We start from the raw sequence: 26,917 nt of genomic DNA on the forward strand, positions 1-26,917 counted from the left end.
CGCGCCGTACGGAAGTGTGCTCTGGCGCACCGGAAGCCGTTGGAAGAGAGCGATGGCGGGTTTGACTGTGAGAGACCCTGCGGTGGATCGTTCTCTACGTTCGGTGTTCGGTGAGAGGAATTCGGTGGAGCCAAGCATCGGGGAGGGACAGAAAAAGACAGGGATCGGCAAGGAATGCCCCCCTGCACCTCACAGATCGCCGCGGGGCTTGCAGTTCGACCTGCCTATCCCAGGCGGCCAGCCTGGTGGACTCGTGGGCAAAGTGATGTTCCCCTTCCCCCGAGGTTTCGCAGCCTTTTCACGATGTGGCTGAGGAAGTTACACCAGCGTTCAGCTTATATGCGTTTCTCTTTTCATGAGCTTCAATTATTATCCAGAAGCGAGGGCTCATGGCAACTGTCCCGTACTACTTCTCACCCCCAGTCCCAGAATACAGGTTGTGTGCTGAGGGTATAGATCCTTGTGTCCACTTCCCGCCCTCTCATAAGGGCTTTCATCCTCTGCTTCTTCCCCGTTACATTTTAGTTCGTCATTAGTGGTAGCGACTACCCGGCGTCTTAAGGTGGATTGTAAATAAATGAATGAATGAACGACTACGACCTCATCGAAGAAATTTTAAAGAGGGTGGAGTCTATTCTGAGTAATCTTTTCAGCCAAAATAAGTTGTTTATTTTAAAGTATGTGTGGTGATTTTAAAGCATCTTTTGAAAGGAACATGACAAAACAGTGCAGAATATATATATATATATATTTTTTTTTACGGAAGTATAGTTGATTTACAACAATTTTTAAACATCCTCCAGTACATTCATGGTCATTCTCCTTTGAGTGCGTGTATATATAGAAATACGGACATATGAGCCGGCTTTAAAAATTATAATATTGACATTTTTAGTAGTTATTGATAAGACTTAAACACCTGCAGGTAAATACTAATGCCTAAGTATTTATTTTCACCATAGTTAAGGAAAATCTAACACATGTCAGTTAAGTCTGAGAACTGATACTTAGGAGTGCCTACACCTTTTGTGTTTAGTCTAACTGGTTTATTTCTCTTGTAAATAAAGTCAGCAGACAGGATTGAAATCTTGTCTAAGGGAGTACGGTGGAACCAGGATTGGAGGAACACTGTGTTTGAACCAGTTGTTACATTTTCTTTTTTTTTTAACATCTTTATTGGAGTATAATTGCTTTACAATGGCGTGTTAGTTTCTGCTTTATAACAAAGTGAATCAGTTATACATATACATATGTTCCCATATCTCTTCCCTCTTACGTCTCCCTCCCTCCCATCCTCCCTATCCCACCCCTATAGGTGGTCACAAACCACCTAGCTGATCTCCCTGTGCTAAGTTGTTACATTTTCAGTGATATATGTAGATACTTTCTCACTAAAGATCTAGGTTACAAACTCAGAGTTTTGATATGTTATCTATTTTCTTCCTTAGTGGGGAACATTCCATATGAGGCTACTGAAGAGCAATTAAAGGACATCTTTTCTGAGGTTGGACCTGTTGTTAGTTTCAGGTGAGATCCCCTTTTACCACTTGGTGGAAGTTTCTTTAAAATCACCACAAATTTGGCCCTTAGTAATAATGGCAAGCCTTTTACTGGTGAGTTTTCACATGCATTCTTCTTGTTTGTTTGTAACAGCTTTATTGAGATGTAATTCACATATCATACAACTCACATTCATTTTTACTAAAAGATACATTTTTTTTCACTTAAAAAGATGTGTAAAAAGTATTTCAGTGAGACAGAGCGATAAGGTTATTTGTCTTACGGTAGATCAAATTAGAACATGGCAATGTTAGTGGGAACCCTGTGTGTATGTAACATTTGTGCCTGACACTTGGTTCTGCTCTCCAGGTTGGTATATGATAGGGAGACAGGAAAGCCAAAAGGTTATGGCTTCTGTGAATACCAAGACCAGGAGACAGCACTTAGTGCCATGCGAAACCTAAATGGGCGCGAATTCAGTGGGAGAGCACTTCGAGTGGACAATGCTGCCAGCGAAAAGAACAAAGAAGAGCTGAAGAGTGAGTATAAACCCAAGCTGTGTGCAACATGAGTTAGTAAAGATGTAACAATGAAGATTTTCCACTTAATGATATGTTTTAGCATCTGCTGAAATGGTTGTCAGCCACACAGCTTCTTTACCTGACCCACCTGAGGTACCTGTATTAGGGAAGTGTGTATCTTTGAGAAATAAGGTAAAGTTGACTTAAGTCCTTCCATTGCCAAGGAGTTGATTTCCAGTTGTAGATGAATTACAGGTTTACCACACCATTAGTTATGTTAACTATGTCTGTCATTAGTGTTTGCCACTCCTGTAATTATGTTGCCAGATGTGTAACTGATGGGGATACCGAGGCATTCTCATGGCTTTTTTCATGAGGTAATAGATCCAGAAATTCCATTTTGAAATTAGAATTTTTTTCTATTTGAAACTTTTGCTTCTGAAATGACTTGTGAAAGGAAATGGATATCCCTAGTCCCTAATTTATGTTAACATTGTTCACCTATACAATCCTGGTCTCAGCTTTCCTTTGAGAGTAGAAAATATACTTTGTCACTTTCCTCCACAGAAATAAAAGACTTGCAAGTCACTTATTTCTTTTCTTTTTTAAAAAATATTTATTTATTTATTTATTTTTAGTCACGTTGGGTCTTCGTTGCTGCGCATGGGCTTTCTCCAGTTGCATTGAGCGGGGGCTACTCTTCGTTCCAGTGCACAGGCTTCTAATTGTGGTGGCTTCTCTTGTTGTGGAGCACAGGCTTCAGGGGCACATGGGCTTCAGTAGTTGTGGCACGTGGGCTCAGTAGTTGTGGCACACGGGCTTAGCTGCTCTGTGGCATGTGGGATCTTCCCAGACCAGGGATTGAACCCGTGTCTCCTGCATTGGCAGGCGGATTCTTAACCACTGCACCACCAGGGAAGTCCTGCAAGTCACTTATTTCTAAGCTCCAGAAAATTTAAAGTTATCAACAGGTCCTTACAGCAACCCTGGAAAGTAGATACTTGAAATGATTTAGCTCTTTAATTTGCCTCCTTAATGTTTTTGTACTTTCTTCCCAATCAGGCCTTGGCACTGGTGCCCCTGTCATTGAGTCACCTTATGGAGAGACCATCAGTCCTGAGGATGCCCCTGAGTCCATTAGCAAAGCAGTTGCCAGTCTTCCACCAGAGCAGATGTTTGAGCTGATGAAACAAATGAAGGTAAGAGGAGGCATTAGGTTATGGAAAATCATAGCATATCAACTCTTCAAGAAGTCATTGATGTTAATGGAAATTAACATTGAGTTAATGGAAATGATTTCCTGAGCTCAAATAGAAAGTGTACCTGTTGACCAACATTTCTTGCACCTTCAGTATTCCATATGTGCACAGTGTGTTGTATATTTCATACAAAGAGCTTTCCATTTTTTGTACACAAACACACCTACACAATCTGGCAGGGTTTTTGTGGCCCATAGATATCAAATGTAGATGTTAAAATGTGGCTTTTTTCCTAAATGGTGGTATTATGGTATTTGAAATGCCTCTTCCTTCTCTTGCCTGCCATGACCAAGATTTTGTGTGCTATGTAAAAACTGATAATAGCTTTAAAAGCCTCTTGAATATTACATTTCTCAGATGGGAATAGCTCTAAATCACTGTCAATTTCTGAGTAATAAGTTTTGAACCTGATGATGAATCTGTTTATCTTCACAGCTCTGTGTCCAGAATAGTCCTCAGGAAGCACGGAACATGTTGCTTCAGAACCCTCAACTGGCTTATGCTTTGCTACAAGCCCAGGTAGTGATGAGAATTGTGGATCCAGAAATTGCCTTGGTGAGTGCTTCTGGTTCTTTTATGGAAATACTAGGGTAAACCTTGAGTGGGGTAGAAACAGACAGCTCATAGATTTGTCTTTTCACTTTTTAGAAAATTCTGCATCGCCAGACAAATATCCCAACACTGATTGCAGGCAACCCTCAGACAGTCCACAGCGCCGGACCTGGCTCAGGATCCAATGTGTCGATGAACCAGCAGAATCCTCAGGCCCCTCAGGCCCAGTCTTTGGTAGGACTTTATCCCTTAACATTTTTGAACTGCCTTGAAAATGTCATTTTCATTTTAGGAGGATATATTGGAAGAAGAATGGTGAGCAGCCAGAGATGATAATTTCAGTTTCCAGGCATAAAAGCAGTTAACAGGGTTGCAGAGTACATGACATCTGAATGAATACAGATTTAGTGCCAAGTTTGTAAAACAGAGATCCTTCCTTTATGCCCTTTTTTTATAAGCTGATTTTGTGTATATGTGCATGTGTGGCACTGTGGTTGGCACTTTGTTATTCCATATACATTGTCTCATTTAATACTTAGAGCGGTTGTATGAGGTCGGCACTCTTCTTATCTCCATTCTCACTGATGAAAAAAGTAAAGCTTATTTTCCAAGTGTGACACAAAACCCTGAAGCCATGAAAAATTGGTACATTTGAAAACTGAAAAACTTCTGAACAGAGAAAAAGAAATAAACACCAAACACAAATGACAAATTGGGAAAAAGTATTTGCCACACACGTGATGGACAGCAGGCTGATTACCTAAGGGCCATTAGTCATATTCAAGAATGTTTATTGCCACATTTTAATAGTGAAAAATTGGAAACATCCTAAATGTACAGCAATGGAAGAATGGAGCAAATGTGGTATATTTATCCAATGAAATACTCTACAACAGTTAAATAAACTACATGTGTCACCGTGAATGACTTTCAAAAATGTAGTTTCATATAGCAGTTAGGATGAACTAGGATACATGGTATCAACACAGGTAACTCAAAAACATAATGCCATACAGAAGTGAAAATAAGTGAATGTGGAAATATTTCCAAAATACAGGATGTATGTGTCTGTACATATCCCGAGAACATGTTGAGTGAGTTGCAAAGAATGTGTTTAGTATGTAATGGTTTACATAAAATTTCAAAACATCTATAAGAATTCTTAAGTGGTTGTCTAAGAAGGGGATACAGGATGCAATGGGGAAGACCATACAGGAGATTTCAATTATGTATGTGATTTGTTTCCTAAGCTGTGTGGTTATTTTATTCTCTATACAACTTATATGTCTGAAATTTTTCATATTAAAAAACACCTCCTATAAATTAGTAAGAAAATTACCAATAACCCAGTAGAAAACTATGCAATGGACATGAACAGCTCATAAGAATGGAAATACAAATATATATTAAATGTATGAAAAGTATTCAGCCTCAGAATAAGATAAGTGTGAGTGAAGTACAATAAGCTATCATTTTTCACCTGTTAGATGGGCAGAGGTAAACAATTTGGATGGCTCATACAAAAGTTATGGTGAGGGTCAGCAAACATCTTCTAAATGGCCAAATAGTAAATATTTTTTGGCTTTGCAGGTCGTGGAATTTGTCTTAACTACTCAGCTCTGCCATTGGAGTGTGAAATGAACCACAGACAGTACATAAACAAATGTGCATGATTGTGTTCCAATGAAACTATTTATGAAACCAAGCAGTGAGCCAGATTTGGCCCATGGGTCATAGTTTACTATCCCCTGCTCTGATTCAATAAATACTTTTTCAGAAATAGAAAGGAAATAAATTAAGGTCCAGAGAGGTTAACTGCTCCAAAAATAACAATCTAAGTGGCAAATCCAGGATCTGAATCTGGTTCTGTCTGACATCATAACCTGTTTTCTCTTAACCACCTCACTATACAGTTTCCTCTTTTCTATTCTAGAGTTTTGTTTGTGTTCTCTGAGAATATATGTGATTTTTAAAATATTTATATATATCTTAGTTTTTATTTTTCTATTCCAAGGGGCTTCTCAGTTCTTTTGGGAATACACAAATGAAAACATAACATTCCCTTTTCCTCCGGAGCTTTAATGTAGCATTAGAAAAATTTTACATCCCCCTCCCAAGTAGAATTATTTCTGAGGACAGCAATGAGAAAAGATTGGTCAAAGAAAATTTTTCATCTTAAAAATGTAGACTAACAGCAGTTCTGTTTTTTTTTTTTTAAAGTCCTCACTTCTTCCTGCATTCAAGGCACTTTTTTTTTTAAAACTTTTACTGCCAGGCCCTCGTCTCTAAGTCAACAAATAGGCTATATATGGCCTCACCACACAGATAAGACTTGTCAACCTCTGCTTTTATAATACGGTCTGTCGTAATTGTGTTCTGTGTAACAAGGCTCATTGCATGTATTGCAGCTTCTGTTCAAAGTGTGTTATAAATCTAATGCTGCATGAGACGTGCTGTCAGAAAAGGGTATTTGGTAGACTATTTGGGGGTGTCAATTTGAAGAGTTCTTTAAGGTCATAGACTTTGTGTGTTGAGTCTTCACAGAGGCATATACATACTCTGGTTTTTCTCTTGGTCAGAGTGGAATGCATGTCAATGGCGCACCTCCTCTGATGCAAGCTTCTCTACAGGCTGGAGTTGCAGCACCAGGGCAGATACCAGCCACTGTAACAGGACCTGGGCCTGGTTCCTTAGCTCCTGGAGGTACGTTTTCATTTAGAATTTTCACCATTTTAGTATTTTGCTAGAGTTTTGTTATAGCAAATGGCATAGTGTAGCCAAATTATTATGTGGCAACGAGATCTTGATATTAAATTAATGTATAGCTAGGCAGTATATATCCTAGGTGGAAGAAGTAGTTGATTTCTTATATACACATCCTATATGTCTGATCATGAGAGCAGAGGAAAGAACAGTAAATTGGAAAAGTACAGTAAAATTCCAAGTTAATGAGGGGAAAAATAGAATGAATGGAAACTACACCAAGCCAGCGAATATAGAGAAAAGGAAATTACATTGTGAAGTAAGTAATAATAAACATAGAGTTAAGGTAGAAGGAATAAAATCTCATATAGTCATTATTCTGCTAAATGTGAATGGACTGAATTCTCCCACTAAAAGCCAGACTGTCAGATTAGGTTAAAAAGTACATGCGGGAAAAAAAAGAGAAGCAAAATGCCTGGTTGCATTTGTTATTATATGTAACAAACATAACATTGGATTTCATGAAATATAATTAGACCAAACAACAAAAGGAAAAAAGAATTCTAAAAACTAATATGTTCACTAAAATTGTGTATATAGGAATTAATATTACGCTTGTAGCTTTTCATCATTTAACAATCATAACTTAAAAAGTTATGGGTGAAATAGGTGATTCCTCATATAAAACACCAGTATGAACATATGATGTGTATCAGTATTTAAAGTTTTTTGCACAACAAACTCACTTCTTGTTAATTTATCTAATCTGGGTTAGATTGACTACAACACAACTAATGGGCAATAATTTGGCCTTAAATTGTTCTGGTTTATAGAGAAACCAGTCTAAAGAGCTAAGTTGACAGGGAATGGGAGAAGGGATTTTCAAATAAATTTCAGCGAACTCACGATTTTCACTTATCCTATAGAGTTACCATTAAACTTAAATTATCTTTTATTGAAAGAAATAGATTCTGTGTTTTATACATTTTTTTGTGTTATAGGTACCTAGCTTACCTTAAAATATCACAAGTTGTAATGTGGTCCTACTACACATAACAAGTGTGCAACCCATGACATATGCAGCTCATTACATGAGTTGAAAAACACCCAAACTGGTCTATACCCTGTTCAGTGAGACAAGTACATGTCATGCACTTGGATGTCACAGCAATGTCAAGTTGCTATAAAAGTGTCTACTCTCCATTTCTGTAGTTAACAATCACGAACTGTTAACATACAGTGTGTATCATTGTCATTTGTAGACCACACTTTGACAAAAAAATCTGTAGACAAAAAATAAGTAAGGATGTTGAGAAATAAAATAATGGAATCAATAAGCTTGATTTAATATAGAGAGGGAGGCTTATATCTTTTGATTGGAAAATATACTCCCCCCATTAAAAAAATGACCATGTACTTAGCCATAAAATAAAAACAAATTTTAAAATGTAGAGATTTTACAGGCTGCATTCTCTGATTATAAGCCAATAAAGTTAGAAATAAATAATTAAAAGGTGACTGGAAAAAACCTTTACTTGTAAAGTTAAGGAACATATTCTTGGTAATCCTTGAATTAAAGAGAAAATAAAAAGAAATTTATAAATTATCTAAAAGACAACAAAAAGTAGTACACTTCATACAAAAAAGTGCAGGAAATAGTGAAAGCAGTACTTAAACGAAAATGAATACCCTTAAGTGCCTTATTAAAGAATAAAGGAACTCTGCTAGTTCTAAAGTATTAGAAAAATAATTTTTAAAAAACCCAAGGTACCAAGAAGAGGGAATTAATAAATACAAAAGTTGAAAGTAAGTGTAAAAGAAACTTAAATAATTGAATTTTCAAGTGATATTTTTTATGCGTTTGTAGCATTTATAGTTCTGAAGTTATTGAAACTTAAAACTTCACTACAATTTTTGAGATACCCTGTACGAAGCTCCTTGGCAGTTGATGAGAAGAGGGGACAAACTAGTAGAAAAGTAGGCAAAGAAAATGAGTAGGTACTTCGTAGAAGAGCACATCATAGAAGAGCAAATCCAAATGGCAATAAAAACATTCATTTATATTCAGGGGATTTCAAATTAAATAACGTGATTTCACTTTACTTAAACCCGTCCTACTAGCAAAAGTTTCAGAGATGACACTTAATATTGGTGGGGAGAGTGGTAGTATACATTGCTGGTGGAAATGTGAACTTTTTAAGCCTTTTAAGAAAGTAGTCTCATATTAAAAATTCATATACACTTTGACCCACCAATTCCACTTCTGGGAAGCTAGTCCATATAGATAAAAGTGCCATTATGTGATAGTGTAGTATGATAAATTACCCATATTGCCTTCTGCCATTGCTTTCCTCAGATCCTAAATTTTTGTATTGTTTTGATGAGTGGTCTGAATAAATCATAGAATGTTATGGCTAGAAGAGAGCTTTGAAATCATTTAGACCTCAAATGTTAGTGTGCATTAGCATCACCTGAAGGGCTTATGAAAACACAAATTGCTGGTCTCCACACCCAGAGTTTGCATTTCAGCAGGTCTGAGGTAGGGCTCTAAGCTTTGCAGTTCTGACAAGTCTCTGGTGATGCTGACGCTGCTGGTCTGGGGACCACATTCTGAGAAAACACTGTTTAAATAAACTAGTTCACTTTACAGATGAGGAAGCCTGAGGGTATGTTAATTTGATCAAATCAGTTGTTCAAAATGACAATTACTTAGTAGCATTGGTAGGGCTAGCACAGACTCAGGTTCTTAATTCATGGCTCTTTGGTGCCTGGCATGTTAAATGGGATAAGAGAATGTGACATGTATTGTACTGGATATTTTAGGTGAGTATTAATGAACTGCAAACAGTTCAGCTTGTCTTTTCTCCCCACTCGCAGCATATATTGTTCCTTTGAGGAAAACAGAATTATTGCTACGTGGGAAGGACCAGACAAGGACTTATGGTACATGTTTAGTCTTTGTATAGCAATCATAGCCCTGCTGGTTAGAGCAGACCTGTCATTCTCAACACTATTAGACCCAGTGGCTCCTTTTTGTAACATATCTTGCAGTGACCCTTTACTATCCTGAAATGAAATGCACAGGTGACATAGCATACTTAACATGGCTTCCAAAAAATCAGTATAGTTACCGTAACTATAATATAAAGGAGAAGTAAAAGGAAATTAATTTATAGTAAAAGAATATTATAAATACGCAAGTATTCAAGCACAGCTACACTTGAAAACAATAAATAGCAGTCAGATGCTTGCACCAATACTATAAAAGTAAAAGAGAGACCCAGGTATGTTGTTTTGGCAATTCAGATACCACAAGGACTGTTGACATTGATGATGTGATTTTCTGAATGGTGAAAATGAAAACTCTTGGTAAAGTTCTTAACAAAACAAGATACAATACCCATAATTTACTCAATAATTGCATTCCTGGAAAATTCAATGTGTGTGTGTGTGTGTAAAAACTGGACAAAGAAGCGCTTTGTTTACAAATAAAACAGACAAGTTTTAAGTTTAGATGACTATAAAAAGGTTTTCATTTGTGTGAATGTTTAGCAAGATGTTTGAAAGTTTTGCAAGACAGGGTAATCCTTGATTTTGCAGAATTGTCTCATACGTTGCAGGACATCTAGTATCCCTGTTGGCTTCTCATAAAATGCCAGGCGTGCCCCCACAAATCTTTGTCACAACTGCAACAGTATACCCCCCATTTACAAAGTACGCTGGGAACAGTAGTGCCTCCTGTGGGAGGAGGTACATGGATAAGTGCCATTGTTCTGTATTACAGAACTCGCTGCCAAAGTTTTTTTTTTTGTTTTTTTTTTGTTGTTTTTTTTTTTGTGGTACGCGGGGCTCTCACTGTTGTGCCCTCTCCCATTGCGGAGCACAGGCTCCGGACACGCAGGCTCAGCGGCCATGGCTCACGGGCCCAGCCGCTCCGCGGCATGTGGGATCTTCCCGGACCGGGGCACGAACCCGTGTCCTCTGCATCGGCAGGCGGACTCTCAACCACTGCGCCACCAGGGAAGCCCCCTGCCAAAGTTTTGGTAACCAGTGAGATTACGAATTCTTCTTTAACTCACTTTTCTGTCACCAACGGCTAAAGTACAGTAACAAACTCCATCTTCTGGATAACTGCATTGTTTAGTGGTACTTATGATCTTCCTGTATAGGTTTCTGCTTGTCGGGCAGAAAGAGGAAATTTGTTAACTCAGCCACTGTCCAAATTTTTTCCCCACTGTCCCAATTTGTTTTTCTTTCCTGCCCTTTATCTTCTAGGAGGAATGCAGGCCCAGGTTGGAATGCCAGGAAGTGGACCAGTGTCCATGGAGCGGGGACAAGGTAAATAAATATTAATGTCCGATTAATGTGGACTAGACATGGAAATGTTCTATATCTGCACTATCTGATATGGCAGCCACTAACCACATGTGGCTATTCAAATATTAAATTAATTAAATTGAAATTAGGTAAAATGTAAAACTCAGTTCCTCATTCATAGTAGCCACATTCTGAGTGCTCAGTAGCTGCATGTGGCTAGTGAATACCATACTGGATATTGCAGATATAGAACACTTCCATCATTGCAGAAAATTCTGTTGGGCAGCACTGTCTCGACTTCTATCTAGTGATTCAGAGCCCAGCTCTACAAGAATTGATGATGAAGCAAATTGATCCTTTGTTTCTATTTAATTTATGTCGCCTTTTCCTGATAGTTTAATGCCTCTACTTACATGTTCTCACTCCCTCTATGGAGATCTGAGTAAGGAATTTTAATTATGACCATGTAATATGTGACTGGGTATGTGTAAGACTAAATTTAAACCCCAGAGAAAACTGGGAGGGGGTCAAAGGTCTGTGAAGCCTGCTTGGTAAGTGTATGTTATACTGTGGCAGTAACACTGGATACCACAGTGGCAGGCACTCCAAAATGTCCACGTTATTTCTCTATGTTACTGGAGTTTGAAGAAAAGAAAATGCAGTGATTCGGTTGAAACCAACATCAGGAAGAGAGAGAGTGAGAAAACAGAAGGAACTAACAATAAAACTGAGCGCATCCTATAGGCCATGCACTTTAATTTTCATAAACAACCTTGTGAGTTAGGTGGCAGCACCTCAGTTTTCAGGTGAAGAGCTGGAAGCTCAGAGTTCTGAGTTACTTCCTCAAGGGGACATGGTAAGTAAATACTGGTATCTGAGTAACGTGGCCTGGGCTTGGTGCATTCGTCTTCCTTTCCAGCTAATAAGTGGCAGAGCTAAGATTCCAAAGTCTCTGACTCTGAAATCTATCCTCTTTCTGTCAATCACACTGCTTCTGTTTCCTTCCAGTGTCTTCTGTTCTTATTCATTGTGTCCTTGTGATGAGAAAGAACTGCTTTGGACAAGTGTAGGGAAGCTTAAGTTACTTCTTATTAGCATATGGTCTATAAGTAAAACCCATTAAAAAAAATTTTTTAATTGGTTTTTTTTGGCCACACCATGTGGCTTGCAGGATCTTAGTTCCCCAACCAGGGATTGAACCTGTGCCATGGCAATGAAAGTGCTGAGTCCTAACCACTGGGCTGCCAGGGAATTCCCCAAAACCCTTTTTTTTTTAAGCAAAATACTAAGATACAGGCCTATGCACTGTACTCCTTGTTTATGGTTTGTATACTGATATTGGTTGCTAAAGTGACAGAGCTAATAATCTTGTCAGGCAATTGACAATGGAACAAGCTCTTTGTCCAGACACCTTGTCTGAGCAGACCATGCTTTTATGCTATTGTGCCCCACCCCCCTCAGCTGCTATCAGTAGATCGTGTATGTGCCCCAAAGTATTTTTGCAGTAGTGAGAAGGAATTAGAAGTTTCAGTCATACCTCTACCTCTCCCCCAGCCATCAATAAATCAAACTTTGTTTAACACACACTTCCACAAGACATCTTCCTTGATACAGTTATTTTCACCTTTCTGGTCAAAAGTTAACAAAGGGAAATGACTTGAGTTTTGAAGGTATATCAAGGATGTCTTCATGAAGAGACAAAATGAGACTTTTCTTTTATACTTTTCCTTTAGTACCCAGCAGAGAAAGCAAGAATCTTTCATTTGTACCCAGTTTGTCATTCTTTTCCTGCAATCCATGCTTCTTTTACACATTTGTAATGTTGAAAAGAGACAATGAGATGTTTAAGAAGAGACTTCTTCTTGCCTTCTGCCACCTTTGTTTAGTGTTGGCACCCTTGTCGTCTTATTAGTCTTTATTTGCTGATGTCATGATGTTTGTTTATCAAAAACTTACAGTGGCAGAGTACTTCTTGAGGAGTAATATTCTCTTTCTTTGTCTAAAGTTCATTCACTGCATTTCCCCATTTGATAGCAGAAATTTTTGTGCTTTAAATTATGACAAAAATAATACTGTGCCACTTCTGTTAATGGGCTTTTCCAGAATAAATCTTGCCTTCCAGATTCAGTGCAATTTCTTTCATTTTTTGCTTATGAAAATACGTTTACCTTCTTTGCCTAACTGGAGTTTCAGAAGCATCCTTTTTATATTTTGTTTCTCTTTTTCATAGTATCATAAGATTTAAGGGGAATCCCAGTAGGAGAGGTGTAGATTGAAAGTGGCTGGTTATTCCTGCCCAAATAAAATCAGTGGCCCACAGGTTTTACCTTAGGAAGCAATCTCATCAAAGCAGAACAGTTTCAGATCCCAAAGAAGCTCATATAGTTTAGGAAGATTTTGTAGCCCAGGGCAAGCTAATGAACTCTTGGCTCTTTAACTTATATGTGTAAATCTCCACTGTCTGTGTGCCTCTGCGTGTGTGTGCAAGCTATTTTAAGTGTCTGTTCTTTCTCCTTTTGAACTTACTGCTCACCTAGGAACCCTACAGCACTCGCCCGTGGGACCCACCGGGCCTGCATCAATTGAGCGAGTCCAAGGTACCCATTGTATCTGCGGGTTTCCTTTTGCTTGTGGTGTTCAGGGTGGGACGTTGAGAGGTAAAGGGCTGCTTGGCAGTCATCCTCACATTCGGAACCCAAAAGGGTAGTGTTTTGGGTTTTTTGTTTTTTCATTTTTTTCCTTTTGGGGCCACAAGCCTAAGATTGACCTCTTCACACAGGGCAGAGAACATGGATGATACGGACAACTGTCTGAGGCTGTACTCCCTCCCTACTGGTGTCAGGAGGCTTGGATGGAATAGCAGTCTGTAAGGAGACAGCATGTTCTTGCAGAGCCATGGCAGTGTTCACATATGCCAAGGCCCTACCTCTCTTTTGTGACTCTGGTCCTTGAACTAAGATTGATTATAAGCAAAACCAGGAGCCTAAGTTTCTTCAGGTTGCAGTGCTAGGCCTTGGCAGGTTGCTCCCCAGTTTGTTCTTTACATAATTCCATCCATACCTCTGACATGGAACAAATTCTGCCTATACCCTGCTTCTGTTCTTGAGCTGCAAGAGAAGTCTGTTTGTGGTGAGGTTTCACCCACTCTAAGGGGTCTGAACTATGTTGTCAGTGGCATATAGAGTCATTTCTTCTTGCCTTACATGTCCTTCACAGCAGTACCTCCCCGTTTGTTTCCCTGTCAGTGCCGATGCAAGACCCCAGAGCAGCTATGCAGCGTGGGCCCTTGCCTGCCAACGTCCCAACTCCTCGAGGTCTGTTGGGAGACGCTCCAAATGACCCACGTGGAGGCACTTTACTTTCTGTAACTGGAGAGGTAGAGCCTAGGTAAGCACTGACACAGAAGGAAAAGATTGAAGGAATCAGAATTTCCCCTTGCTTTGAGAACAAAGTCTTTTCATACCAGTTGTGCCTGTTTGCTTACTTCAAAAGATAAATAAATATTCATGGCCACTGTCCAAGATGAAGCACTTCCTGGGCAGAACTATGTAGTTGAGTGTGTCATTTTGAACTAACCATTGCTACTCCATCCTCAGAAATTGGAAATTCTAGCACACATATCTAAACAGGAAAAAATTATATTGCTTATTGTTAGTAGTAATACTAATAATAGCAATAATAATAATAATTGGTATTAGTGGGGATTATGCCTCTCAATCTGCTCTGAGTACTTTACTGAGATCATCTCACTAAATCCACACAACAGCCCTGTGAGATTGATACTAATATCAGTCCCGTGTTACAGATGAAGAAACTAAGGCTTAGAGAAGTTAAGCAAATGTGCCCAAGATCACACAGCTAATAAATGATAGAGCCTAGATTTGAACCCATACAGTAACCCATGTTCTTAAGCACCCTACTGCGTATTCATTATATATAATGGATATCCATTCATTCCTCCTTAATTTGAGTGCCCTGACCAAATACGAAATTCTAGAATACATGGATTTACATCTCGATAGCTTTTCTTTGACCTGTTTTGTGTTATTCTCTTAGCATTTGTAGACTGATGTTTGCATCAGCTCTTTATCTAATTTTACTGATCTTCTGGTTGACACTTTTTCCTTATTGTTTTGTTCTGTTTTAAAATATAACATTTTTTTCTCCATCTCTAGAGGTTACCTGGGACCACCTCATCAGGGTCCGCCCATGCACCATGTCCCTGGCCATGACAGCCGTGGCCCACCCCCACATGAGATGCGAGGAGGGCCATTAGCTGAGCCCAGACCGCTAATGGCAGAGCCAAGAGGACCCATGCTAGATCAGAGGGGTCCACCATTGGATGGCAGAGGTGAGGGGAAACCACGTCACAGGGCTGACTGGTAGTTGTGGGCTCATGATGAACATGCTGTCTTAGGCTCCAGTCTGGGATACAGAATGTTTATTTGATTGTTGGTTATTATTGCAGTAAAGGTGGGTAGCTACCCAATGGTTTTCTTGCAACTTTTTATAGGTGGAAGAGATCCCCGAGGCATAGATGCACGAGGGATGGAGGCACGAGCCATGGAGGCAAGAGGATTAGATGCTAGAGGATTGGAAGCCCGTGCGATGGAGGCCCGTGCAATGGAGGCTCGTGCAATGGAGGCCCGTGCAATGGAGGCCCGTGCAATGGAAGTCAGAGGAATGGAGGCCAGAAGCATGGATACAAGGGGCCCAGTCCCAGGCCCTAGAGGCCCTATACCTAGTGGAATCCAGGGTCCCAGTCCAATTAACATGGGGACAGTTGGCCCCCAGGGATCCAGACAGGTATATGTAACTGTCACTTCTATGTGAAATCTTGATCTATTCGGGAATTGATTATTGAGACTGATTATTACTGCTTTCTGATTTGGGTTGTTTTCTCAGCTTTTTGGGGAAGATTAGAATCTCCCTTCCTTTAGCTTCTCTGTTCCTTAGGGTGGTGGTTTTCTGACTACCAGGATTATAGTCCAAAAGTGTAACCTTGTCCCACAATTTCAAATTCCATTCAGAGCAGAATCCCTGATTTTAGGGGATAGAGAGCACGTCAGTAGAATCTAGGCGTGGATAATTTGAAAAATCTCCCCCAAATGATTCTAATGTATAACCCTAAGAACCGCTGCATTAGAGCATATGAAGAGCTATTAGTGGTCATTTAGCTGATCTTAGGTTTGCAGAAATCTATTTTAATTTACTTTCATCACATAGCCTAAAGTGAACAGTGGAGTTGAAAGGCAATTTACTAATGCTTGTCTTAAAAGCTGTGCAACTAAATTCTTATCTCTTCTTTCTCTTTATTTGGCTTTCTCCAGCTATGTGTAATGGTGGTCTGTGATCGTCTATGTGTTCTTATCTCCATCCTTTTTACCCTCCAGTTGGTTGTGGGGAGGTAGTACATCTGTATCTTCCCTCTGAGTTTGCTTTGTTTTGTTTTGTTTTTCGGCTAACACCTTCGTTTCACTCTAGCCCTTCCACCTTCATTTTTCCTCAATGTGACTTCCTCATTCCTCTATGTACTTCTTTATCTCTTCTCTCTTCCATATGCTTCTGTGCCTTACTCCCCCTTGTGTGTGTGTGTATGCACAAGAGAGAGAACTGTATTGTCAGAGCTGGAATGGAACATGTCAGTCACCCAGTTCTCTCATTTTATAGGTTTGGAAACTGAGACCCAAGAATTCAGGTGGCTTATCCAAATTCACACAACTAAAAAGTGGCAGAGCAAGGAATAGAACCCACTATTTTTTCCGCTATGCTACTCTGTCTTGTTATCTGCACGTTGTATATGTGTGTCTATCCCTCCTCTCTAATATGAAATATGAATATGTTGTTTTCTGGTATGTGTAGAAAAAAACTTTTCTATTGTTTTTCAAGTTTCACTTTAAAACAAATGTGTTCGTGGGCTTTGATTTTTATCATACCCTCTATGGTCAGTAGCCTCATAGTAAAAATGGGTTTTATGCTTTCAGTCAGTCATTCAACAAATATTTATTGAGCACCTACTATATACCAGGCAGAGCTATAGGTACTGGGGATATAGCAGTGTGAACAAAACGAAGTCCTGCCCCCATGGAGCTTATATTCTAGTGGGGAGATAAATAACAAATAACTACATGATGTCCTTATATAGTTCTGTCAATAATTCTTTGGAGAAAGATGTCGAAAATAATGGTTGGAAGACCATTTATCAATAATTTCTTGCTCCTTTATCTGCTAGTACTTGAACTTATTACTCTATTATTACGTTTATTATAATTTTCATTAGTAGATTCTATAAAGCCAATTAGATCTGAGGTAGAGAAAATAAAAACTTTATCTTCAAACTTTAAAAAAATTGTTTACTATGTTTACTTATAAATAAATATATAAAATACATTCACTCATGTACAAAAGATATACAGTAAGAACCTCACTTCCTCCTCGTACCTGTCTCCCTTGTGACCCCCATCTCCTATAGATAATCACTTTTATTATAATGTATCTTTCTAGCAAATAAGAATATATATTCTTATTTTTGCAAATATGAATATGTATGTATTCTTACTTTTTCCTCCTTTCACTGTTCTGCACCTTGTTTTTTAACCTAACAATATGTCCCTCACTCATAATTTTAAATCAAATTTTAAAATTAACTTCAGTCCACCTAGTTGGAAACTTGTTGGTAAAAGGCTTATTATTACTAGGGTGATTATATAACTTACTGTCCACAAACAGGGACACATTTGAGAGTGCTGTTAGTAATTACTGTGGGGCAGAAGCTTAAACTGGGACTGTCTTAGCAAACCTGGATATGTGGTCAGCTGTATAATTACTTGAGAGCCTAGAACAGGCTCTTCTGGAAACTTTAAATGGCCATTATTAAATGGTTAGATCACATTACAGTACCTCAAATTAGTATTGACTGAAGCTTCAAAAAGGTTACTCTCATAGATTTTTCAGATCTGTAACAGCTCATTAAGGTTCAGACTGGTCTCCGGATTCAGTATTGGTAAAGAACAGAAAGTGATAATTTCTGGCAATCTGTACAAAGCTGTACTAATGCTTCATGTCTCTGGTGTCTTTGGGAAATTAGTTAATGCATCCAAATGAATGTTCCACATAATAGAATTATTCAACCAAGTTTTAAAACTGTTTTAATGAAAAATCATTTATGAAGTATACTATGCTTCCTTCTCTTCTTAAACAGGATACAAAAAATTATTTTGATCATTTTTGATTACTCAAGGTCATCATTAAACGTACCCATTATTGTATAGGCTATAATAGAAAACATAGCATCTCCTGTTTTGGTTTCTGGTATCCTTCACTGTCAGGTTGTCACCTGGCTCTTCACATTGCTGTCATGATATCTGCTCCTAATGGTTCATCCACATTTCTTTCATGCTTTGCTGCTTCTCATCTGCTGAGGAAGCAGGTAACATGTTTGTTAACAATTTGTATTTAATAAGAGTACCACCTAAGCTCTGGGTAAATGCCTGAGTGTGAACATAAATCCAGTATAGGGACCTTTTAACAGTTATTCTAGGTGCTCTGAGGCCTTTTCCTTGGGTTCTGGTTGTCTTCCAAAACATTGAACCCATCGAAGATCTTAAGTACCGGTAAGCATGATATAACTGCACTTTGTTAAACTCAGGTCAGTCGTGTTTCTTGGTCTGTATTTAACAGAAAGCAACTGCTGCATATTCTCTGAGGAAAGTTATAAAAAGCAAATGTTGGGCTAATAGTAGTCCTTTCCCTGGAGGCCTTCCCATCTCCTTTCTGCCTCTGCCATTATGATCATCTCTGCCTTGTGGGATAGGGCCTGTGTCTGATTGAACTAGAGGTAGGTGGTATCCCTGTGAATGTAGCTTCCCCAGTGGACCAGCATACATTATTCTAGAATCTGTCAGCTTTCGTTTCTGTTTCCACTGAGTGCTAGTTTCTAGAATGCCCTCAGTTTCCCCTGTGCTTATGTGGCTGAATTTTGCTTGATTTGACGGTATCCACTTGTGCTGTGTGATACTTGTTGATGATGCTGGAGCTGTTGTAAGAAATTTGTCAACTTGCTAGTTGATCTCTGGCTAAACCCTGCCTTCTGCTGATGCTAACAGTAGGAAATGATATTCAGTCATTAATTTGCTTTTTTAACTCATATCCACAATCAGATATTTTTTCACATTGCTGTTATTACTGGCTTCTGGTTACCTAAATGAGAAGTACCGAAAATCTCTCTTCATCTCTCTCTGTGCACATAGGTCCCAGTCATGCAGGGAGCGGGCATGCAAGGAGCGAGCATTCAGGGTGGAGGCCAGCCTGGTGGCTTTAGTCCTGGCCAGAACCAAGTCACTCCACAGGACCATGAGAAGGTAAGTAATGCTGTCCAGCTGCCTCCATATGCACGAGTCTTTTGGAGTCCTCTTTTCACAGTCACCATGTGGAGGTCCTGGGTCTTCAGGAAGTGATGTTTTTACTCTTAGAACGCTTTATGATCTTGTCACCTGAAAATCTGTGGGCTTGGTCCAAAAATTCTTAAATGGATGTATGTGAATAGCAGCTTATCTTACATTTCAACTCATCTACCAGTAGATTTTTTGTGTGCAGGCCTGATTGACCTGGAAATCCAAATCCCTTTCTTCCTCCCTTTTTTACCTTATCCCTAAAAACAATAGCAGATTCCCCATGAGCATATCTTTCTGTTTCTATATTTGACCATTGTAGGGAGTTCATATCTGATGGAAAGGCTAAAACTTGTGAAAAGGAGAAACTTTTTTTTTAAATTTATTTTTGGCTGCATTGGGACTTCGTTGCCGTCTGCGAGCTTTCTCTAGTTGCGCGAGCAAGGGCTACTCTTTGTTGTGGTGCGCAGGCTTCTCATAGCAGTGGCTTCTCTTGTTGCGGAGCATGGGCTCTAGGCGCGTGGGCTTCAGTAGTTGTGGCACGCAGGCTCAGTAGTTGTGGCTCACGGGCTCTAGAGCACAGGCTCAGTAGTTGTGGCACATGGGCTTAGTTGCTCTGCAGTATGTGGGATCTTCCTGGACCAGGGCTCGAACCCATGGTCCCTGCATTGGCAGGCGGATTCTTAACCACTGCACCACCAGGGAAGTCCCAGGAGAAACTTTTAAAGCAGGATTAAAAATTGTAGACTTCCCAGGGCTCACAGGTGTCACCTTAGTCTGTAAGAATTTGGGGTTCATGAAGGTGTCTGTTTTGAGTCTTCTGATCTTAGGCATTGTACTTGTGTTTTTCATTGTGCCTTTTCTCACCAGCTGGTTTTGGTTTTTTCTCTGGTTTTGTTTGATTTTTTTTTTTTTGGCCTGCTGTTTTTTGTGTGTGAACTATCCTTTCTCTGTCCTTCCTTTTTGGACAGAAGCTGGTGGTGTTTTTTTAGCTGCCATCATTAAAACTCACTACCTTTTTTTCCTCTGCACAGGCTGCTTTGATCATGCAGGTTCTTCAACTAACTGCAGACCAGATCGCCATGCTGCCTCCTGAGCAGAGGCAGAGTATCCTGATCTTAAAGGAACAAATACAGAAATCTACTGGAGCGCCTTAAAAGGTGAGCAGACTTACCCTGCCTGAGTCAGACAAGCTCCTCATGCATTTGGGATATATACTTTCAAGCTTAACCAACAAGACCCTCCAAGACCTGCACGCCTCTTGGCTAGACCCTTCACCCTTCAGTAGCTCAGTCCCTATCATGACAGGGGAAGGCTGTAGGCATTTGTTCAGTTATTGAATGGATTGTAATCTAATTTAACCTTTCTTTCCTAATGACAAAAGTGACATATGATCAATTTAACCAAATTAATCAAATATAGAAATGTAGAAAGTTCAGGGTAAAATCTCTGCCCTCTCAATCTCATTCCCTAGATATAATATAATTTGATATGGTTTGATCATATATTCCTCCAGAATCGGTTGTTATTTTATTCCAAAATAAAATAACATAAATAAAATAAAATATTTCCCCATCAAAATGAAGAAAATACAAACCATTTCAATAAAACGTATAAGCATTCAGTTTCCAGTATTTATTTTACATTGAATACTTTGAGGTTAAACTATTACAGCACATAATTTAAGGTAGTGAATGTCCACCATCGCCATCAGTCCCTGTACATTTTAGAGGTTGCTGTACACTGCTGCCCTTATTTTTCTTGCTCATCAGTCAGGTAAAAAGGAACATAGTCATGTGACCTAACTTGATTACAGGTATTGGCGTTTCATTTTTTAAAAATTTTCCCCAACATCTTGTATTTCATAAAAAATTCTGCTTTCTAAGAACAGTTTAAAATGTACATTGTCCCAATATCAGTTGGAATATCACATTTTGAATTTCTGCTTTTTATTCCATCTTTATTATAATTCCCATCCATGTATTATCATATGACAGTGAACTCATTTACACTAACTAGCAGTCTTTACTAAATATATTGTATTTTAATCCGTATCTGTAATGTTGTTAAAACATCCAAACTGGAAATGTGCATTATATCTATATCTACACTTTAAATGACTGAACTTTAATGGGAAGCTGTCATAGATGGATGGAGTAGACTTTCAGTATGACCAGCACTTTTAGTCCAGATACCCAAGGCATTCTATTTTCTTCAGTAAAAGTATAGACTATTATAGATCTATAAAAGTACAGACCTGTTATATTCAGAGGAATATATATATTAAAAAAATTATTCCTCTCTTCTACTTTTTCTAATTTATTTATGCCAGAGAAGGCATTCCCTACAATGTGAGGAAATTATGTTTTGGGATAGTAGAGGTAAAAATGTTTCTGAAAGTACTTTCATTGTGTATTCTTGCTTGTAAGATATCTCATTTTAAAGCCTTGCACATAAACCACAGGGCAAGGTTTTTTGTTTTAACTTTTATTTTGAAATAATTAAAAATTCACAAGAAGTTGGGAAAGTACTACAAAGAGCCTCGTGTACCCTTCCCCTAGCTTCCTGCAATGATAACATCCTGGGAAGCTGTTGTACACATACCTTTTTGGTTTATAGTGCAAAAGGAAGAAATTGACTTTGGTACCTTACCGTTAACTAGACTACAGACCTTATTCACCTTTTACCATTTTTACTAAACCTGCATTAATGTGTGTGTGTGTGTACGCACACGTAGTTCTGTGTATGTAGTTCTATGCAGGGAAGGTTTTAATGTGTATTTGCTGGTATTTGTGCATACTGTAGCCGAGATGTTGTCTCTCCCTCCGTCCTATACCTTGCTCATTGTGATCCAGCTCTGCTGTCACTGACAGGCTTATGTACCACTACCATCAGGTCAGTGGTTCTCAACCAGAGGCAGTTTTGCCCCCTACACGACATTTGGAAATGTCTGGAGACGTTTTTGGTTATCACAGCTTTAGGGGGTATGGTGTGCTACTGGCCTTCAGTGGGTGGAGACCCCAGATACTGCTAAACATCCTGTAATGCACAGGACATCCCCCAATAACAAGGAGTTCTCTGGCCCTAAACGTCAGTAGTGTTGAGGTTGAGAAACTCCGCTGTAAGGGATGATTACTTTGGGGAAGCAAGAGGCAGATACCTTAGGGATCTTTCCCTGGTGATTTGCTCATATGTGTAGCCTCCCTCCCCCACCTTTAAATTTTTTTTCCTGATGTTTGGGGAAGAGAACTTTGTCTCCACTTCTGATGGCTTTCTCCCAACTTTTCCTTACAGGTTTTCAAAACTACCTGGCAACAGATCTGGAAATTAATTCCATAACTTTGTTGAAATGTTGCAAAAAGAAGAATTCTGCATCCTAACCCTTGAATGACCCGAACTGGTGCCAGGTGGAGGACTCCCATCACCTTCTCTCAGAACAAAATCAGTTCATTCTGTTGTCTTAGTTTGTATGTTTTCTGTGACTTGAAATAAACTTTGAACACAATTTTAGTATACTGCAAATTGATATACATGACCTTTTTGCTTTTAAAAGGCTGAACACCAAGGGTGAAACCTTACATGTGTTTTCTACCCTTACTGCAGTATTGTACTTTAATATTATGTTGCCATAGCTCTGTTTTTCCTTTTAAGTTAACCATTTATTCTTCTTGATGATATTTGAGAATTTCTCAGAAACAGTGTTTTCTGGAACTTAGTTTCTGCTTAGTTTGCTTCCAACAGGAATAATATTTGCCCTTTGAGAGCTTGCTAGAACTTCTGAGTCTACTGGGAGACAATAGCATGTGCTTAGAGCTGTAAAATGGTCAGAAGGCCAACAATGCAAAGAGCCTACCTAGGAGAGCAGTGTATTTAGTTTAGAAAAATCCAAATATCAAAATGTATTTTTTGGTCAGTACCAAGTCTATTCACATGCATAGTTCAGAGTTAAGACAAAGATGATGTATGATCACTGGTTTGAGTGTGTCAACAACACAAGAGACTTGACATTTTCTTGTCTGTTTTAAAACTCTTAAGTCTGGGTAGTCAACCTTAAAAGTTAAGAAAGCCACTAACTTTTCACATGTTCAAGGTGAAATAAACACTGAACAGAAATCAAACAAACAAAATACATTTCATCCTGCCTTCTAAATAATTACTAACCTACAGCCCTACCCAGTGACCAAATTTATTCTGGGAAACTAAAACATAGAAACTCTAAAACTTTTACATTTTTCTCATTTATTTTAAGAGGACCAAATGTAGAGCATAAGCTGTCAGATTGCCCATTAGGCCTGCCCCTGCCTGCTTCCTTTCAAATAGGTGTGAACATAATCAGTGCCACTGGCTCTAACCTATTGCTCTTCCAGCCTAGTATTCTCTCTCATAGTGGCATTAAGGAGAAACATGATTTCTCTCCATCAGGCCAACCTCAAGAGGTTAAGAGGTGCCTTAATAATTAGTAAAGTTCCACTGGAACTACTCCTGAGCCTATTTATGTTCACAGAGTCCTAGCCTCTGGGTTAGGATTATGGTCAAGTGAATTAAAAGCCTGCCATAGGCTTAGAGAATGTAATAGCATATTGCTTACCTGTGAAGCAAAAGAATGCAAAGATAATCAACTTTATGAGAGACATTAAAATTGAGGGATTTTCTACTCTGATATGTAAACATTTACTGCAACAAAAATTTGCTGAATAAGATACTTGATATTACAACCTAGGAAGAAAAACTTGCTCAAAACAGCTGAGGAGCTTTCTAGGTATCTTGCTCATCCCCAGTTCAGGCTTAGATGTTGATTATGTGTAGGACTTATTATCATTACCTTTTCTGCCTACTTCCATGAACATTCTAGGCCTTGATATGTTGATTTTAGCAGCAGTCATATCTTGAAGTGTCAATATATTTAGACATTAAGACCAAGAGTACAGCCTTTCTCCTTAGGAACTCATTATAAGTTTCAAGAACACTAAGATTCCAAATCAAACTCACTGAAGATCAAATTATAATTTGGTCAACAGTTGTCTAGTAGGAACCATATCATCAAGGTTCCATTGTGCATGTTCCTAAAGCCTTATTAAATTTAAATTAGCTGAAATCCGGGAAATTGGTAACAGCAGGGGTATCCCAATCTATTCCCATGGAAACATCCATTAGTATTTTTTCCTGATGTCCAGTTAATAAATGAAACACAATTAGCTACCATGAGTTCATGACCTACCTTTATTTTGTTCAAACTAGTGACTGAAAAGATTGGTTTTACTAATCTTTCAAGTCATGTAGGTTTCTGGATAATTAGAAACAATCATTTATTCATTTTTGCTCACTTAATGGTAGATAAATAGGTGCTATAATGTTGATTCAGTAAAAACATTCTTGTAAATCCAGTGATTTGAATTGTCTTTGGGCACAAAGAAATGTGGATTATTTTTCCTCTTTTAAGGGCCCCGATCTTTCCTTCTTCTGTTTCACAGTGACTACTGACATCCCAGAGCCAGGTGAATGGAAGAAATAAAAAGCATTTCAATAGGAGAAAGAAAAGGCATTTTGCTGATGTCATTAGGTGAATGATTCCTTAATGAATAGTTACGTATGAGCCAAAAAAATGTGTTGTCAAAATTTTAAATTATCTTTTTTTTAAGACTAGACATTAATAAAACCCCTTGATAAAAATGGCAATAAAGAATCCTTGTTGACTAAATAATCATCCTAAGATGGAGTTCAAGTTTTCACAATTATTTCCAACAGAACAATGCAAGCTAATGACAACATAACTGACTTTCAATTATAATACAATTTCAATTATGATTAGCATACTTCCAAGATTTTCTTTCCCAAATGGAGAGCCTAGGTAAAGTAACAAAAGATTTATTCATTAAGCAAAGAAGAAAATCCTTCATTTTTTGACAAGCAAAAATAAGTAAAGCATAAATTGCTGTTCACACTGGATAAGACCATGTTTAACAGTAAGAATGTACATAGTGTTATATAGGTATTGGGTTCTTGGTAATTCTATGTTCGTTGTTTTACTATTTATGCTTATTATTATGTTTTGTCATTAATTCTTTAATAAATTTTTATTTAAAAAATCACCCTACTTAGAAATCTTCTTTGTGGGTGGGAGGGAGAGGAGAATGTGACCCAGAGTCCAGGAGACAGTAATACTTGGAATCAACAAAATCACCTGGAGTTAAATTGTGTAACTGTCAACCACGTCTCCTATCAAGCCTTGCTTCAATCATGGCATTCCAGAAGGATTTACAGTTGTTTTCCCGAGAAAGGATCCATGGGCTTTGCAATTATTGTGACTTCTGAAGTTCTTAGGTCCATGAAGCTCAGTGATGACGAAGTTGAGTCCAATCAAAAAAGAATACCAGAGAGTCAAGGCTTGAAAGAAACATGTTATTGTCCTTAAGTGGTTGCCCAAACCTGACCAGGCCAAGTAAATTGTTGAAGATACAGAGGCTAAATGCAGATTACCATCCTTATTCTTATAATTCAGAAATTTTCATTGTTGAAGTAGAATTGAACCTTCCTAGGATCCAGGCTGGAGTACTGATGACAGCATTTGCACAGGCTCTTTGCCAAAGTCTGAGGACCACATAGGAAGACTCCCACCGCCGACCTGCAAGAATAGAATGGTAGCCAGAGTTAGAATGCAGCAAAGGCTGCTGACAATGTTTGAGGGAATAGTTTCTGCCTCTGCTAGGCCTCTACTACTCCCAACAACCTTACATAAAAATTCAGTTATTGACTTTTTCATGTTCTTCATGTTCGTCTTCTCACCTTTTCCACTTGCAAGCCCCAAATATGCTCCCAACTCTTAACCCTCTCAGCACTCAGCCTTGCCTACTCTATTGAGCACAGACACTCAGGAGATGGAGTGCAGTGCACTAATGAAGTACTAGACTCTGAAGCCAGGCTGTCTAGGTTCCAATCCCTGTTCTGACATTTGTCCCAGCTGTGTGACTTTAGGCAAGTTTCTTAACCTCTCTGTGTTTCAATATTCCCCCCTGTAAAATGGGATAGTATCCACCTCACAGGGTTGTTTGAAGGTTTAAACAAAAATAACATATGTAAAGCAATTAGAAAAATGCCTGGCATATAGCAAGTGCATATGTTAGCTGCCACTAAATCCATCCAGTGTTTTCTCACACTGAAGAGGTGTTGGTTCTTATTGCCAAGGATAATCTTTCTAACTAGGCTCTGGGTCTCACCCTGTCCTTCCTTCCCTCATACCTTCCTCTCCTCTCTTTTTTACTTGAGACATAATTCACATGACTTAACATTCACCCTTTTAGAGTGTGCAGGTAGTGCTTTTTAGTATAACCGCAAAGTTGTGCAACCATCACCACTATCTAATCCGAGAACATTTCCATCTTCCCAAAAAGAAAGCCCATACACATTAGCAGTCACTCCCCATTTCCTCCCAACCGCCCCCACTCCCTGCCCTAGACAATCAAGTATACTTTCTGTCTCTAGATTTGCCTATTCTGAACATTTCATATAAATGGAATCATACAATATGTGGCCTTTTGTGTCTGGTTTCTTGCACTTAGCATACTGTTTTCAAGGTTCCTTCATGTTGTAGCATGTAATATACTTCATTCCTTTTTACAGCTGAATAATATTCCTTTGTGTGAATATACCACATTTTGTTTATCCATTCATCTGTTGG

The 26,917-nt window shown here is 38.7% G+C and overlaps 2 protein-coding genes across 3 annotated transcripts in view; one reads left to right on the forward strand and one right to left on the reverse strand.

Moving 5' to 3' along the window:
- CSTF2 (cleavage stimulation factor subunit 2) lies at positions 1–25,188 on the forward strand. Of its 2 annotated transcripts, XM_029240688.1 has the most exons (15): positions 53–110; positions 1,449–1,527; positions 1,870–2,039; positions 3,084–3,220; positions 3,716–3,835; positions 3,929–4,066; positions 6,412–6,535; positions 9,413–9,478; positions 10,811–10,873; positions 14,098–14,239; positions 15,028–15,203; positions 15,366–15,658; positions 19,102–19,212; positions 20,277–20,402; positions 22,537–25,188. In XM_029240688.1, exons 1-14 carry the CDS (start codon positions 53–55, stop codon positions 20,397–20,399), a joined length of 1,800 nt encoding a protein of 599 aa, XP_029096521.1. In that variant the 3' UTR covers positions 20,400–20,402; positions 22,537–25,188. The 2 variants fall into 2 exon arrangements, with proteins under 2 accessions (XP_029096522.1, XP_029096521.1); XM_029240689.1 differs by lacking the exon at positions 9,413–9,478 and having other exon boundaries at positions 1–110; positions 22,537–22,764.
- Positions 25,189–25,427: 239 nt separating this feature from the next.
- NOX1 (NADPH oxidase 1) overlaps positions 25,428–26,917 on the reverse strand; it is a 31,981-nt gene continuing 30,491 nt past the window's right edge. The window contains 1 exon segment of the mRNA XM_029240690.1: positions 25,428–25,864. Within this exon segment, the coding sequence (XP_029096523.1) occupies positions 25,738–25,864 (127 nt within the window). The 3' untranslated portion in view covers positions 25,428–25,737.

This window comes from Monodon monoceros, unplaced genomic scaffold (genome assembly GCF_005190385.1).
Source record: "Monodon monoceros isolate NGI ecotype Baffin Bay Population unplaced genomic scaffold, NGI_Narwhal_1 Super_Scaffold_22, whole genome shotgun sequence".
Taxonomy (NCBI): Eukaryota; Metazoa; Chordata; class Mammalia; order Artiodactyla; family Monodontidae; genus Monodon; species Monodon monoceros.

Coding starts and splice junctions, on each gene's coding strand:
- CSTF2 (XM_029240688.1), top strand. CDS start 53: ATGGCGGGTTTGACTGTGAGAGACCCTGCGGTGGATCGTTCTCTACGT. Junction 6,536..9,412: donor TGGTTCCTTAGCTCCTGGAG/GTACGTTTTCAT, acceptor CCCCACTCGCAG/CATATATTGTTCCTTTGAGG. Junction 10,874..14,097: donor GTCCATGGAGCGGGGACAAG/GTAAATAAATAT, acceptor TTTCCCTGTCAG/TGCCGATGCAAGACCCCAGA.